Source organism: Salmo trutta, chromosome 21 (assembly GCF_901001165.1).
Source record: "Salmo trutta chromosome 21, fSalTru1.1, whole genome shotgun sequence".
Taxonomy (NCBI): domain Eukaryota; kingdom Metazoa; phylum Chordata; class Actinopteri; order Salmoniformes; family Salmonidae; genus Salmo; species Salmo trutta.
Window position 1 is genome coordinate 38105192 of NC_042977.1, and position 14903 is coordinate 38120094.

The window sequence follows — 14903 nt, forward strand, 5'->3', positions numbered from 1 at the left end:
ATGCTGTTTTTGGATATAAATATGAACTTGATGGAACTAAAAATGCATGTATTGTATAACATAATGTCCTATGAGTGTCATCTGATGCAGATTGTCAAAGGTAAGTGCATAATTCTAGCTAGTTTTCTGTCTGTTGATGCCCTTCTTTGAATTGGCTAAACATTACACGCAGCTATTGTCAATGTACTCTCCTCACTTAAAACCTCTTACATCTACACGTTCCGCTAGCGGAACGTCTGCTCCAATATCCAATGATGGGCGGGGCGCGAAATTCAAACTCCTCTAAATCCGAAAACTTACACTTTTCAAACATATGACTATGTTACAGCTATTTAAAGACAAGACTCTCCTTTATCTAACCAAACTGTCCGATTTCAAAAAGGCTTTACAGCGAAAGCAAAACATTAGATTATGTCAGCAGAGTACCCAGCCAGGAATAATCACACAGCCATTTTTCAAGCTAGCATATCATGTCACATAAACCCAAACCATATCTAAATGCAGCACTAACCTTTGATGATCTTCATCAGATGACACACCTAGGACATTGTGTTATACAATACATGCATGTCTGTTCAATCAAGTTCATATTTATATCAAAAACCAGCTTTTTACATTAGCATGTGACGTTCAGAACTAGCATTCCCACCGAACACTTCCGGTGATTTTACTAAATTACTCACGATAAACGTTCACAAAAAGCATAACAATTATTTTAAGAATTATAGATACAGAACTCCTCTATGCACTCGATATGTCCGATTTTAAAATAGCTTTTCGGATGAAGCACATTTTGCAATAATGTAAGTACATAGCCCGGCGTTACAGGGCTAGCTATTTAGACACCCACCCAGTGTAGCCTTCACCAAAATCACATTTCCTATAAGAAAAATGTTCTTACCTTGCTTGTTCTTCATCAGAATACACTGCCAGGACTTCTACTTCAATAACAAATGTAGGTTTGGTCCCAAATAATCCATCGTTATATCCAAACAGCGACGTTTTGTTCGTGCGTTCTAGACACTATCCCAACGCTAAATCTCGGCCACGAGCATGACGCAAAATATGACAAAAAATTTCGAAATATTCCATTACCGTACTTCGAAGCATGTCAACCGCTGTTTAAAACCAATATTTATGCAATTTATCTCGTAGAGAAGCGATAATATTCCGACCGGGAATCTGCCTGTCTGTAAACTGAGGAAAAAACCAAAAGCCGGGGGCGGGGCGTGTCACGCGCCTAAGGCTTAGTCCATTGACTGACCACTCAGCATTTGCTCTCGTGTGCTTCAGCCAGGGCTTTGAATGACATCATTCCTGTTTTTCCCGGGCTGTGAGACTCCATTGTTGACGTGAGAAGTGTCACGTAAGAGCAGAGATCCTTTGTAAACGATAGAGAGATTCAAGAAGGGCAAGAAATGTTCAGACAGGGTACTTCCTGAACAGAAGCATCTCAGGTTTTTGCCTGCCATAGGAGTTCTGTTATACTCACAGACACCATTCAAACAGTTTCAGAAACTTTGGAGTGTTTTCTCTCCAAAGCTAATAATTATATGCATATTCCAGTTTCTGGGCAGGACTAATAATCAGATTAAATCGGGTACGTTTTTTATCCAGCCGTGAAATTACTGCCCCCTAGATGTAAGAGGATAACCTAACTTTATGCATTCTCCGTAATGCCTCTCAAAATCGGACAGCGTGGTTAGATTTAGGAGATATATCTTTCAAATGGAGGAAAATAGTTGATTATTTGATTTTTTGAAATGATTACTCTTGCAGTTTTGAATTCCCCGCCATGGTCACATGACAATGAATCCCAATACCGGGATAAGATCGGGATAAGATCCTCAACAGGTTAACACAGTGTCCAAAGAAGGGCCAGATGTATACAGAATGGTGTCGTCTGCGTAGAGGTGGATCAGGGAATCACCCGCAGCAAGAGCGACATCGTTAATATATAGAGAGAAAAGAGTCGGCCTGAGAATTGAACCCTGTGGTACCCCCATAGAGACTGCCAGAGGTCTGGACAACAGGCCCTCCGATTTGACACACTGAACTCTGTCTGCGAAGTAGTTGGTGAACCAGGCGAGGCAGTCATTTGAGAAACCAAGGCTATTGAGTCTGCCGATAAGAATATGGTGATTGACAGAGTTGAAAGCCTTGGCCAGGTCGATGAAGACGGCTGGACAGTACTGTCTTTTATCGATGGCGGTTATGATATCGTTTAGGACCTTGAGCGTGGCTGAGGTGTACCCATGACCAGCTCGGAAACCGGATTGCACAGCGGAGAAGGTACGGTGGGATTCGAAATGGTCAGTGATCTGTTTATTAACTTGGTTTTCAAAGACTTTAGAAAGGCATGGCAGGATGAACATAGGTCTATAACAGTTTGGGTCTAGAGTGTCACCCCCTTTGAAGAGGAGGGATGACCGTGGCAGCTTTCCAATCTTTAGGGATCTCGGACAATACGAAAGAAAGGTTGAACAGACTGGTAATAGGGGTTGCAACAATGGTGGCGGATAATTTTAGAAAGAGATGGTCCAGATTGTCTAGCCCAGCTGATTTATACAGGTCCATGTTTTGCAGCTCTTTCAGAACATCTGCCAGTTTAAAACCTCTTGCCGCTCCGATCCCGTTAGCGGGACCAACAGCCAGTGAAAAAAATCAGAGCGCCATATTCAAAACCAAATCTAATAATTTTTATTATTAGATTTGGTTTTGAATATGGCGCTCTGATTTTTCTCAAACATTGGACTATTTTACACCATTTTATAGATACACTTCTCCTGAATCGAACCACGTTGTCCGATTTCAAAAAGGCTTTACAGCGAAAGCAAAACATTAGATTATGTTAGGAGAGTACATCGACAAAAATAACCACACAGCCATTTTCCAAGCAACTAGCATGCATCACAAATACCCAAACACAGCTAAATGCAGCACTAACCTTTGACCATCTTCATCAGATGACACTCCTAGGACATCATGTTACACAATACATGCATTTTTTGTTCGATAAAGTTCATATTTATATATAAAAACAGCATTTTACATCGGCGCATGACGTTCAGAAAATATTTTCCCTCAAATACTGCCGGTGGATCAGCGCCACAATTTACAAAAATACTTGTCATAAACATTGATACAAAATTAAACTGTCATTCAAATAATTATAGATGAACATCTCCTTTATGCAAACGCTATGAAAGATTTCAAAAAGCTTCACGAGGAAAGCACTCTGCAATAATCTGAGTACTGAGCTCAGAAAAATACACTAGGCTATACAGATAGCCGCCATCTTGGAGTCATCTAAAATCATACATTGCATTAGAAATATTCCCTTACCTTTGATGATCTTCATTAGAAGGCACTTCCAGGAATCCCAGGTCCACAACAAATGTTGTTTTGTTCGATAAAGTACATAATTTATGTCCAAATAACTTCTTGTTGTTCGCTCGTTCAGTAAGCTACTCCAAGTGTAGGAAGCGCGCGGACGATTTCGCGACGACATGTCAAACATCAATCTTTAGGGCCTTCAGAACGTGAAGATTCAGTAATATTTCAACCAGACGGTTCCTGTGTCTTGAAAAAGGTTTTGGAACGGAGGATCCACTCTCATGAACGCGCGCCAAGAAGTGATGTCATCCCCTGCCTCAACAACTTCCCCTCCTTCTCATTCGGTCTCTGTTCATCGTAGACGCTTCAAACAACTTTGTAAAGACTGTCGACATCTAGTGGAAGCCGTAGGAAGTGCACAATTATTACTACGTCACTGTGTATTCAATAGGAAACGACTTGAAGAGAGCCCATGCATCCAGATTTCCACTTCCTGGTAGGATTTCTCTCAGGTTTTTGCTTGCCATATGAGTTCTGTTATACTCACAGACACCATTCAAACGGTTTTAGAAACTTCAGAGTGTTTTCTATCCAAATCTAATAATATGCATATCCTAGCTTCTGAGTTAGAGTAGGAGGCAGTTTAATATGGGCACATATTTTTTCCGAAATTGTCAATACTGCCCCCTATCCTTAAGGAGCTGTAAGAGGTTTTAAACAATCCAGTCTGTGCTTACTGTACCACACACACACACACATACACACACCCTGCGTACCTCCACTGGTCCTTGTTGTGTAGGAATGAGTTACACTGGTCTGGTAGTCTGCTGTCATTAGACATAGTCTCCAGAGTCCCCAACACCTGCTTAAACACCGGACGCTCCTAGAAAAAAAAACCCACACACAATATCAAGTCAACACTGCAACTGCAGCTTTTTAGATTTTTCAGCTAAGCCTAAAAAAATCTAGTGTGCACATGAAGAAAATACTATAGTGTACTGTGGTAGGAATACTATAGTATTCACTGTCGTGTTTTAGCAGACTTTACTGTAATATTTACTGTAGCGTTTATTGTAATATTTACTGTAGTGTTTTTACAGACTTTGCTGTAGTATTTACTGTAATGTTCACTGCAATATTTACTGTAGTGTTTACTGTAATATTTACTGTAGTGTTTACTGCAATACTTATTGTAGAGTTTACTGTAATATTTACTGTAGTGTTTTTGCAGACTTTACTGTAGTATTTACTGTAGTGTTTACTGTAATATTCACTGTAGTGTTTACTGCAATATTTACTGTACTGTTTTTGCAGACTTTACTGTAGTATTTTCTGTAGTGTTTACTGTAACATTTACTGTAGTGTTTACTGTAATATTTACTGTTGTGTTTTTTCAGACTTTACTGTAGCATTTACTGTAGTGTTATTGTAATATTTACTGTGGTGTTTTTTCAGACTTTACTGTAGTATTTACTGTAGTATTTATTGTAATATTTACTGTAGTGTTTTTGCAGACTTTACTGTAGTGTTTACTGCAATATTTACTGTAGTGTTTACTGTAATATTTACTGTAATGTTTTTGCTGACTTTACTGCAGTATTTACTGTAGTGTTTACTGTAGTGTTTTGGGGGACATTACTGTAGTATTTACTAATGTATTTATGCACATTAGGACTGTATTAATAGTTCATGCTTCTGTAACAGTTTATAGTATGCCAGACTTCAGAGCCCAGGTTACTAAGTTCAGTACCAGTTGCTGGGTTGTCCAACTCTGACCCTGGAGAATTATAGGATGCGCAGGATTTTGAGTTTCCAGGGCCAGATATGGCAATCAGAGTGGTAGCCCTGACCTTTGCCCTCTCACCTTTGGTTCAGCCTGCCAGCATCTCTTCATCAGGTCAGCGAAGCTAGGCGGACAACTGGTTGGGATGGTCAGCCTCTGTAACAGACACACACAGGAACCATATACAGTGGCTTGCGAAAGTATTCACCCCTCTTGGCATTTTTCATATTTGTTTGCCTTACAACCTGGAATTAAAATATACTTTTTGGGGGTTTGTATCATTTGATTTACACAAGATGCCTACCACTTTGAAGATGCAAAATATTTTTTATTGTGAAACAAACCAGAAATAAGATAAAAAAAACTGAAAACTTGAACATGCATAACTATTCACCCTCCAAAGTCAATACTTTGTAGAGCCACCTTTTGCAGCAAATACAGCTGCAAGTCTCTTGGGGTATGTCTCTATAAACTGGGATTTTTGCCCATTCTTCAAGGCAAAACTGCTCCAGCTCCTTCAAGTTGGATGGGTTCCGCTGTTGTACAGCAATTTTAAGTCATACCACAGATTCTCAATTGGATTGAGGTCTGGGCTTTGATAAGGCCATTCCAAGACATTTAAATGTTTCCCCTTAAACCACTCAAGTGTTGCTATAGCAGTATGCTTAGGGCCATTGTCCTGCTGGAAGGTGAACCTTCGTCCCAGTCTCAAAACTCTGAAACAGGTTTCCCTCAAGAATTTTCCTGTATTTAGCGCCATCCATCCTTCCATCAATTCTGACCACTTTTCCAGTACCAGTGCCGATGAAAAACATCCCCACAGCATGATGCTGCCACCACCATGCTTCACTGTGGGGATGTTGTTCTCGGGGTGATGAGAGGTGTTGGGTTTGCGCCAGACACAGCATTTTCCTTGATGGCCAAAAAGCTACATTTTGTCTCATTTGACCAGAGTACCTTCTTCCATATGTTTGGGGAGTCTCTCATATGCCTTCTGGCGAAACACCAAACATGTTTGCTTATTTTTTTCTTTAAGCAATGGCTTTTTTCTGGCCACTCTTCCATAAAGCCCAGCTCTGTGGAGTGTATGGCTTAAAGTGGTCCTATGGACAGATACTCCAATCTCCACTGTGGAGCTTTGCAGCTCCTTCAGGGTTATCTTTGGTCTCTATGTTGCCTCCCTGATTAACGCACTCCTTGCCTGGTCTGGGAGTTTTGGTGGGCAGCCCTCTCTTGGCAGGTTGTGGTGCCATATTCTTTCCATTTAAAAAAAATGGATTTAATGGTGCTCCGTGGGATGTTCAAAGTTACGGATATTTTTTATGGCCCAACCTTGATCTGTACTTCTCCACAACTTTGTCCCTGACCTGTTTGGAGAGCTCCTTGGTCTTCATGGTGCCACTTGCTTGTTGGTGCCACTTGCTTAATGGTGTTGCAGACTCTGGGGCCTTTCAGAACAGGTGTATATATACTGAGATCATGTGACAGATCATCTGACACTTAGATTGCACACAGGTGGACTTTATTTAACTAATTATGTGACTTCTGAAGGTAATTGGTTGCACCAGATCTTATTTAGGGGCTTCATATCAAAGGGGGTGAATACTTATGCACGCACCACTTTTCCCTTTTTTTTATTTTTTTGAAACAAGTTATTTTTTTCATTTCACTTGACCAATTTGGACTATTTTGTGTATGTCCATTACATGAAATCCAAATAAAAATCTATTTAAATTACAGGTTGTAATGCAACAAAATAGGAAAAACGCCAAGGGGAATGAATACTTTGCAAGGCACTGTACACTCATATGAACACATCTACATTATGAAGTAGGAAACCAAGGCAATGTTACAATGAAAGAAAACCCAATGCTCAGGCTCCAGTACAAAGCAACAACAGGCAATAGGATACATCCACTGTAAGTGGCAAGGGGATAATATGGAAACAGTTTTCTCTGGAGGGATTTAAACTGAAATAAATACATCTCTCTCTCTCACCACTATTGGACCCCATCCAAGAGCATACTGGGATACTCAGCAATTATGTTCTCAGATCTCTATACAGTGCAGCACACTATTACTGAATATACACACAGTTTAAACCCCCTTTCACACACACGCATATAACCCCCTACACCAGAGTTTCCCAAACTCGGTTCTCGGGAACCCAACTTTTTGTTTTTTGCCCTAACACTACACAGCTGATTCAAATTATCACACTGCACACTGCCCTATCACATCTGGACAAGAGGAATACCTATGTAAGAATGTTGTTCATTGACTATAGCTCAACATTTAACACCAAAGTACCCTCCAAACTCGTCATTAAGCTGGAGACCCTGGGTCTCAACCCCGCCCTGTGCAACTGAGTCCTGGACTTTCTGACGGCCGCCCCCAGGTGGTTAGGGTAGGAAACAACATCTCCACGCCGCAGATTCTCAACACTGGGGCCCCACAAAGGTGCGTTCTCAGCCCTCTCCTGTACTCCCTGTTCACCCATGACTGCATGGCCATGCACACCTCCAACTCAATCATCAAGTTTTCAGACTACACTACAGTGGTAGGCTTGATTACAAACAATGACCAGACGGCCTACATGGAGGAGGTGAGGGCCCTTGGAGTGTGGTGTTAGGAAAATAACCTCTCACTCAACGTCAACAAAACAAATTAGATGATCGTGTACTTCAGGAAACAGCAGAGGGAGCATCCCCCCATTAACATCGACGGGACAGTAGTGGAGAAGGTGGAAAGTTTTAAGTTCCTCAGCGTACACATCACAGACAAACTGAAATGGTCCACCCACACTGACAGCATGGTGAAGAAGGTGTAACAGCACCTCTTCAACCTCAGGAGGCTGAAGAAATTTGGCTTGTCACCTAAAACACAAACTTTAACAGATGCACAATCGAGGACATCCTGTCGGGCTGTATCACCGCCTGGTACAGTAACTGCTCAGCCCAGAACCGCAAGGCTTTCCAGAGTGTGGTTCGGTCTGCACAACGCATCACCGGGGGCAAACTACCTGCCCTCCAGGACACCTACAGCACAGGAAGGCCAAAAAGATCATCAAGGACAACAACCACCCGAGCCACTGCCTGTTCACCCCGCTATCATCCAGAAGGAGAGGTCAGTACAGGTGCATCAAAGCTGGGACCGAGAGACTGAAAAACAGCTTATATCTCAAGGCCATCAGACTGTTAAACAGCCATCACTAACATTGAGTGGCTGCTGCCAACATAGACTCTTTAATACATTTAATAAATTGATTTAATAAAGGTATCACTACTCACTTAAATAACGGCACTTTAATAATGTCTACATATCCTACATTACTCTTTTCATATGTATATACTGTATTCTTGTAACGGCTGTCTTCAGAAATGGACCAAAATGCGGCGGAGTTAGTGTTCAATGTAATTTAATTCAACGGAACACTATGCAATTTACAAAAACAAGAAAACTGACAGCCAACACAGTCCTGTCAGGTGCAACCACTGTGACAAGAACAATTACCCACGAAACACAAAGGAAACGTAGGCAACTTATGTGTGACTCCCAATCAACCACAACCCTCTACAGCTGTGCCTGATTGGAAGTCACACGGCCAAAATCAACGAAACAATAAAAAACACACACTCCCTTCTGCCACGTCCTGACCCAACTACACCCTCTACTGGTCAGGATGTGACAATTCTATACTATCTACTGCATCTTGCCTATGCCGCACGGCCATCGCTCATCCATATATTTATATGTACATATTCTTATTCATACCTTTACACTTGTGTGTATAAGGTAGTCGTTGTGAATTTGTTAGATTACTTGTTAGATATTACTGCGCTGTTGGAACTAGAAGCACAAGCATTTCGCTACACTCGCATTAACATCTGCTAACCATGTGTATGTGACCAATAACATTTGCTAACCATGTGTATGTGACCATTAACATCTGCTAACCATGTGTATGTGACCAATAACATCTGCTAACCATGTGTATGTGACCAATAACATTTGCTAACCATGTGTATGTGACCAATAACATTTGCTAACCATGTGTATGTGACCATTAACATCTGCTAACCATGTGTATGTGACCAATAACATCTGCTAACCATGTGTATGTGACCAATAACATCTGCTAACCATGTGTATGTGACCATTAACATCTGCTAACCATGTGTATGTGACCATTAACATCTGCTAACCATGTGTATGTGACCAATAACATCTGCTAACCATGTGTATGTGACCAATAACATCTGCTAACCATGTGTATGTGACCAATAACATCTGCTAACCATGTGTATGTGACCATTAAGATGTGATTTGATGTGAAACTACGTGTATGTTCCAGTAATAGTGTGCTGCACTGTATAGAGATCATTCCTGAGTATCCCAGTATGCTCTTGAATGGGGTCCAATACACACACAGCATAAACCCCCCTACACACACACACACAGTATAAAGCCCCCTACAGCACATGGCCTAGCTCCACAGCAGAGTATACATGCCTTACAAGAGCAGAGAGCTGAGGTCAGCTCTAGAAATACTCCTTATCCTCCTCACAGTGGAAAGCATGAGAGCATCACATTGTCACTCCGGCTCTGTGTGTGTAGCTTGTTCAGTGTGTGCATGTGTTTTATGCAGTGGTTAAATTACGTAAGTAAAAATAAATTATGTCTGAGTGTTGGAGTGTGCCCCTGGCTATCCGTAAATGAATTTTTTTGTTTTTTAAATGGTGCCGTCTGGTTTGTTTAATATAAGGAATTTGAAATGATTTATACTTTTTCTTTCAATACTCATTCATATTTTAGCAATTACATTTACTGGGTGACTTTCACTTTTACTTGAGTCATTTTCTATTAAGGTATCTTTACTTTTACTCAAGTATGACAATTGGGTACTTTTTCCACCACTGGTTTTATGTTTGATTCTGTGTATGACTGTCTTGTATTTGCAAGTGAATCTGAGCCCCTTGAAGCTCATAACTAATCGTAAATCATAACAATGTGTCTTTGTGTGTGTACCTCTTGTTTCTCCACCACCAGCCAAGCCACCTGCAGCCCCTCGAAGCCTTTAAAGGGAACCTCCCGTGTCAGCATTTCCCATAGCACCTGGTAACACACACACACGAGCGCGTACACACACATGAGCACACACACACACATGAGCGCACCCACACACACATACACACAAGCGCACACACACGAGCACACACACATGAGCGCACACACACACACACACGAGCGCACACACACACACAAGAGCGCACACACACACACACACATACACACACATGAGCACACACACACAAGCGCACACAAACACACGAGCGCACACACACACACACACACACACACGAGCGCACAGACACACAGGAGCGCACACACATACAAGATGATATGCCAGATGTTTTTGCAGTGAAGATTTTGCTGAAAGACCACTTGAGGTAGAACATATCAGATGCCTCCCCTCCCACACAGACACACTCACCACTCCGTAGGAGTAGGTATCACAGGTCTCTGATACAGGTAGGCTCTGTATGACTTCTGGGGCCATCCAGGGGAAGGTGCCCACCACTGTCATGTGGGTGGTATGGGACTGGAACTTAGACGCTCCAAAATCACAGATCTGACAACAGACCAGAGAGAGAGCGAGAGCATTGGGACACTTAGCTACAACATCACTTTTTTATTTTACCTTTATTTAACCAGGTAGGCCAGTTGAAAACAAGTTCTCATTTACAACTGCGACCTGGCCAAGATAAAGCAAAGCAGTTTGACACAAACAACAACACATAGTTACACATGGAATAAACAAACATAGAGTCAATAATACAATAAAGAAAGTCTATATACAGTGTGTGCAAATGAGGTAGGATAAGGGGGGTGAGGCAATAAATAGGCCATAGTGGCAAAATTATTACAGTATGGCAAATTAAACACTGGGGTGATAGATGTGCAGAAGATGAGTGTGCAAGTAGCGGTACTGGGGTGCAAAGGAGCAAAATAAATAACAATATGGTGATGAGGTAGTTGGATGGGCTATTTACAGATGGGCTATGTACAGTAATAAAGGATGTATAAGTGAAAACACACAATAACTGTTAGACACCCTACTGTATGTACCTTGAGCACTTTGTCTGCTGTCAGTACCACTGTAGTAGGAACAGAGATAAAGGTCAGTCCACAAGAGGAGGATCCACTTCTCATGATTATGGCATTCCTCACTATCAAACTATAATTCATTCATAATGATTGGTTTACAATGGAAAGTTATTATTTAGCAGTAGCAGTGAGGAAAATGTTGGATTTCCAGGTGGGTAGATATATACGTTTGGTTGCAGATTGTGTGTGAATTTGTGTGTGTAGTTTGTTACCGTTTCGTGACTTGAGGTCTCTGTGAATGACTTTGACTGGGGCTTCCGAATGAAGATAGTGCATTCCTATTGGACAGAAACATTAAACATCCTGAGCCACGGACCAATGACGGACCAACAAAATGTAAACAACTCTGCTAAACAATGGCTACCAGTCTCCAAACAAGTCACTGATCCTCACACCATAGAAGAATGTGCTCCTGTTGCCCTCAGCCAGCTAACTTTGATAAATAACCAGAAATAACTGTTGACTTTCTGATTCATTAAGAAAGCTAAACATATACACTGAGTGTACAAAACATTAGGAACACCTTTCCTAATATTGAGTTGCACCCCCTCTTGCCCTCAGAACAGCCTCAATTCGTCAGGGCAGGGACTCTGCAAGGTGTCGAAAGCATTCCACAGGGATGCTGGCTCATGTTGACTCCAATACTTCCCACAGTTGTGTGAAGTGGGCTGAATGTTCTTTGGGTGGTGGACCATTCTTGATACACAAGGAAACTGTTGAGTGTGAAAAACCTATCAGCGTTGCAGTTCTTGACTTTAAAAACCATTAAGGATAGGCGTTCCGCCAACGGGACAGTTGTAAATCATTCAGCACGTTATGTCAATATCACAGATTTTAGAGAAACAACAAATGTCGATACATAGAAGTGTCTTATATCGGCTGAAAGCTTAAATTCTTGTTAATATAACTGCACTGTCCAATTTACAGTAGCCATTACTGTGAAAAAATGCCATGCTATTGTTTGAGGAGAGCTCCTAACAACAAAACAGTTTTTTTTCACCGCGATAGGTTTGATAAATTCACCTCTGAAGGTGAAATGTGTACTTACATTCTGAAATCTTGCTCTGATTTATCATCCAAAGGGTCCCAGAGATAACATGAAGTGTCATTTTGTTAGATAAAATTATTTTTCATATCCTAAAAAGGTCCAAATAGCATGCACGATCGATTTTGTATTTCCACTGTTCAATTTGCAAAGAAAGTAATCTGTGAAAATCTCACCTTAAACGTTGTTTCAACGAGTCAAATCATGTTCGTATCTATTCCTCAGAGATCCTAGAAGGTAACAAGACTTCACTATTTCATTAGGGGTGTAGTATATCCTATAGGACACCATATTTGGTCAGAGAGCGATGCCTTCATGGCACGCTGATGACGCGGGCGGCCATCACTTGAATGACTGTATCTTTGTCAAATAAGCACCAATCGTCAAACAAAGCTAGCTAGATAGCCAATGAGCTGGGCTTTACGGAAGTATCCGGAAACAATGTGTATGTCGTCAAATGTAGCTTTTAATCTTGTACGACAGCATGCCTTTTCATTTTGAACAAAAATTATAAGGATATTCAGAGTTATAAAGTTATGAAAACTTCTTGTCTTGCAAATGTTGAACTTATAATATGGCTACTAATACTTGGAAAGCTAAATCAAAGTCCAAGTATACAGATTTGACGATATTCTTGCAGAAAAATGGAATATGAATGCGAATGTCTCCTTCACGATTTGCCCAAATGTACCTGGTGACTTCACACTAAAAGTCTTAATGATCAGTCATCATCCAAGTTATCAATCTGAAACTTTGCACATACACTGCTGCCATCTTGCGGACACTATCGGAACTACAACCAGAGTGATGCTATAACAGAGACCTTTCTCTTGCATTTCAAAGATGGTGGTAAAAAAACACTGGTTGGTTTTTTCATTGTATTTTCTTCTACCAGATCTATCGTGTTATATTGTCCTACATTCAATTCACATTTCCACAAACTTCAAAGTTTTTCCTTTCAAATGGTACCAAGAATATGCATATCCTTGCTTCAGGTCCTGAGCTACAGGCAGTTAGATTTGGGTATGTCATTTAAGTGAAAATTTGAGAAAAAAAAGGGGGAAAAGGGGGGCTATCCCTATTAAACCAGTGCACCTAGCACCTACTACCATACCCCGTTCAAAGGCATCTAAAACTTTTGTCTTGCCCATTCACACTTTGAATTGCACACATACTCAATTCATTGTTTCAAGGCTTAAAAATCATTATTTAACCTGTCTGTCTCCTCCCCTTCATCTACACAGATTGAAGTGGATTTAACAAGTGACATCATTAAGGGATCATAGCTTTCACCTGGATTCACCTGGTCAGTATATGTACTGGAAAGAGCAGTTCCTGATGTGTTGTACACTCAGTGTATAGGCTATGTGTTTTTGGTTGTTGAGGCAATTAGACTATGCACGTTTCAAGCTTATCTTTCTAAAAAATGTAAAGTGATTTCAGAATATACAGGCAAGCTAGCTGGCTAACTCATTGATCCCGCTTTGTAGTATAGCCCTCAGGAAGACAGAACTCAACCAGACAGTTTATTTAGCTAAGGGTGCTCTACAGTCGAGACTTGGTGGAACTAGCATACTAAGCGTACCCTGGGACAGTGGTTCTCAAACCTCTAAAGACATTTCACAACTTTGTTGTAGCTCTGAACTAGCTATCCTCATTCCCCTATTCAAGGGCTTGATGATTAGTTGACCGTTGAATCCGGTGTGCTAGCTCTGGAATGGATCAAATCCATGGAACCACTGTTCTAGGAGCAGGGAAACGTGGTTAAAACTATGTCTGTCTTTACCTTTGGCTATCTCCACGGCCCAGGTCATGATCTGTTCCATGTCCATCTCCTTACTCTGCTCACTGGACAGGTACTCATACAGAGAACCTCCGCCTGCATACTCTGGAGAGGAAATACAATTATGGGTTTTATTAAAATAATGTACACCTCCATTCAAAAGTTTGGGGTCACTTAGAAATTTCCTTGTTTTTGAAAGAAAAGCACATTTTTGGTCCATTTAAAATAACATAAAATTGATCAGAAATACAGTGTAGATATTGTTAATGTTGTAAATGACTATAGTCGCTGGAAACGGCAGATTTTTTATGGAATAACTACATAGGCGTACAGAGGCCCATTATCAGCAACCATCACTCCTGTGTTCCAATGGCAGGTTGTGTTAGGTAATCCAAGTCGCCTCTTCACTGTTGACATTGAGACTGGTGTTTTGCGGGTACTATTTAATGAAGCTGCCAGTTGAGGACTTGTGAGGCGTCTGTTTCTCAAACTAGACAGTCTGCTGTACTTGTCCTCTTGCTCAGTTGTGCACCAGGGCCCTCCCACTCCTCTTTCCATTCTGGTCAGAGCCAGTTTGCGCTGTTCTTTGAAGGAGTAGTACACAGCGTTGTACGAGATCTTCAGTTTCTTGGCAATTTCTCGCATGGAATAGACTTCATTTATTAGAACAAGCATAGACTGACGAGTTTCAGAAGAAAGTTATTTGTTTCTGTCCATTTTGAGCCTGTAATCGAACCCACAGATGCTGATGCTCCAGATACTCAACTAGTCTAAAGAAGGCCAGTTTT

The 14903-nt window shown here is 41.1% G+C and overlaps 1 protein-coding gene across 1 annotated transcript in view; it reads right to left on the reverse strand.

Annotated features, from left to right (window-relative positions):
• The window catches only part of LOC115157369 (mitogen-activated protein kinase kinase kinase 20-like), a 35431-nt gene that overhangs the window by 14529 nt on the left and 5999 nt on the right, over positions 1-14903 (reverse strand). The window contains exons 3-9 of the mRNA XM_029705559.1: positions 14119-14220; positions 11500-11565; positions 11249-11277; positions 10614-10751; positions 10148-10234; positions 5201-5275; positions 4113-4219 (exon numbers count right to left, since the gene is read on the reverse strand). Of these exons, the coding sequence (XP_029561419.1) occupies positions 4113-4219; positions 5201-5275; positions 10148-10234; positions 10614-10751; positions 11249-11277; positions 11500-11565; positions 14119-14220 (604 nt within the window). The remainder of the gene's footprint in view (positions 1-4112; positions 4220-5200; positions 5276-10147; positions 10235-10613; positions 10752-11248; positions 11278-11499; positions 11566-14118; positions 14221-14903) is intronic.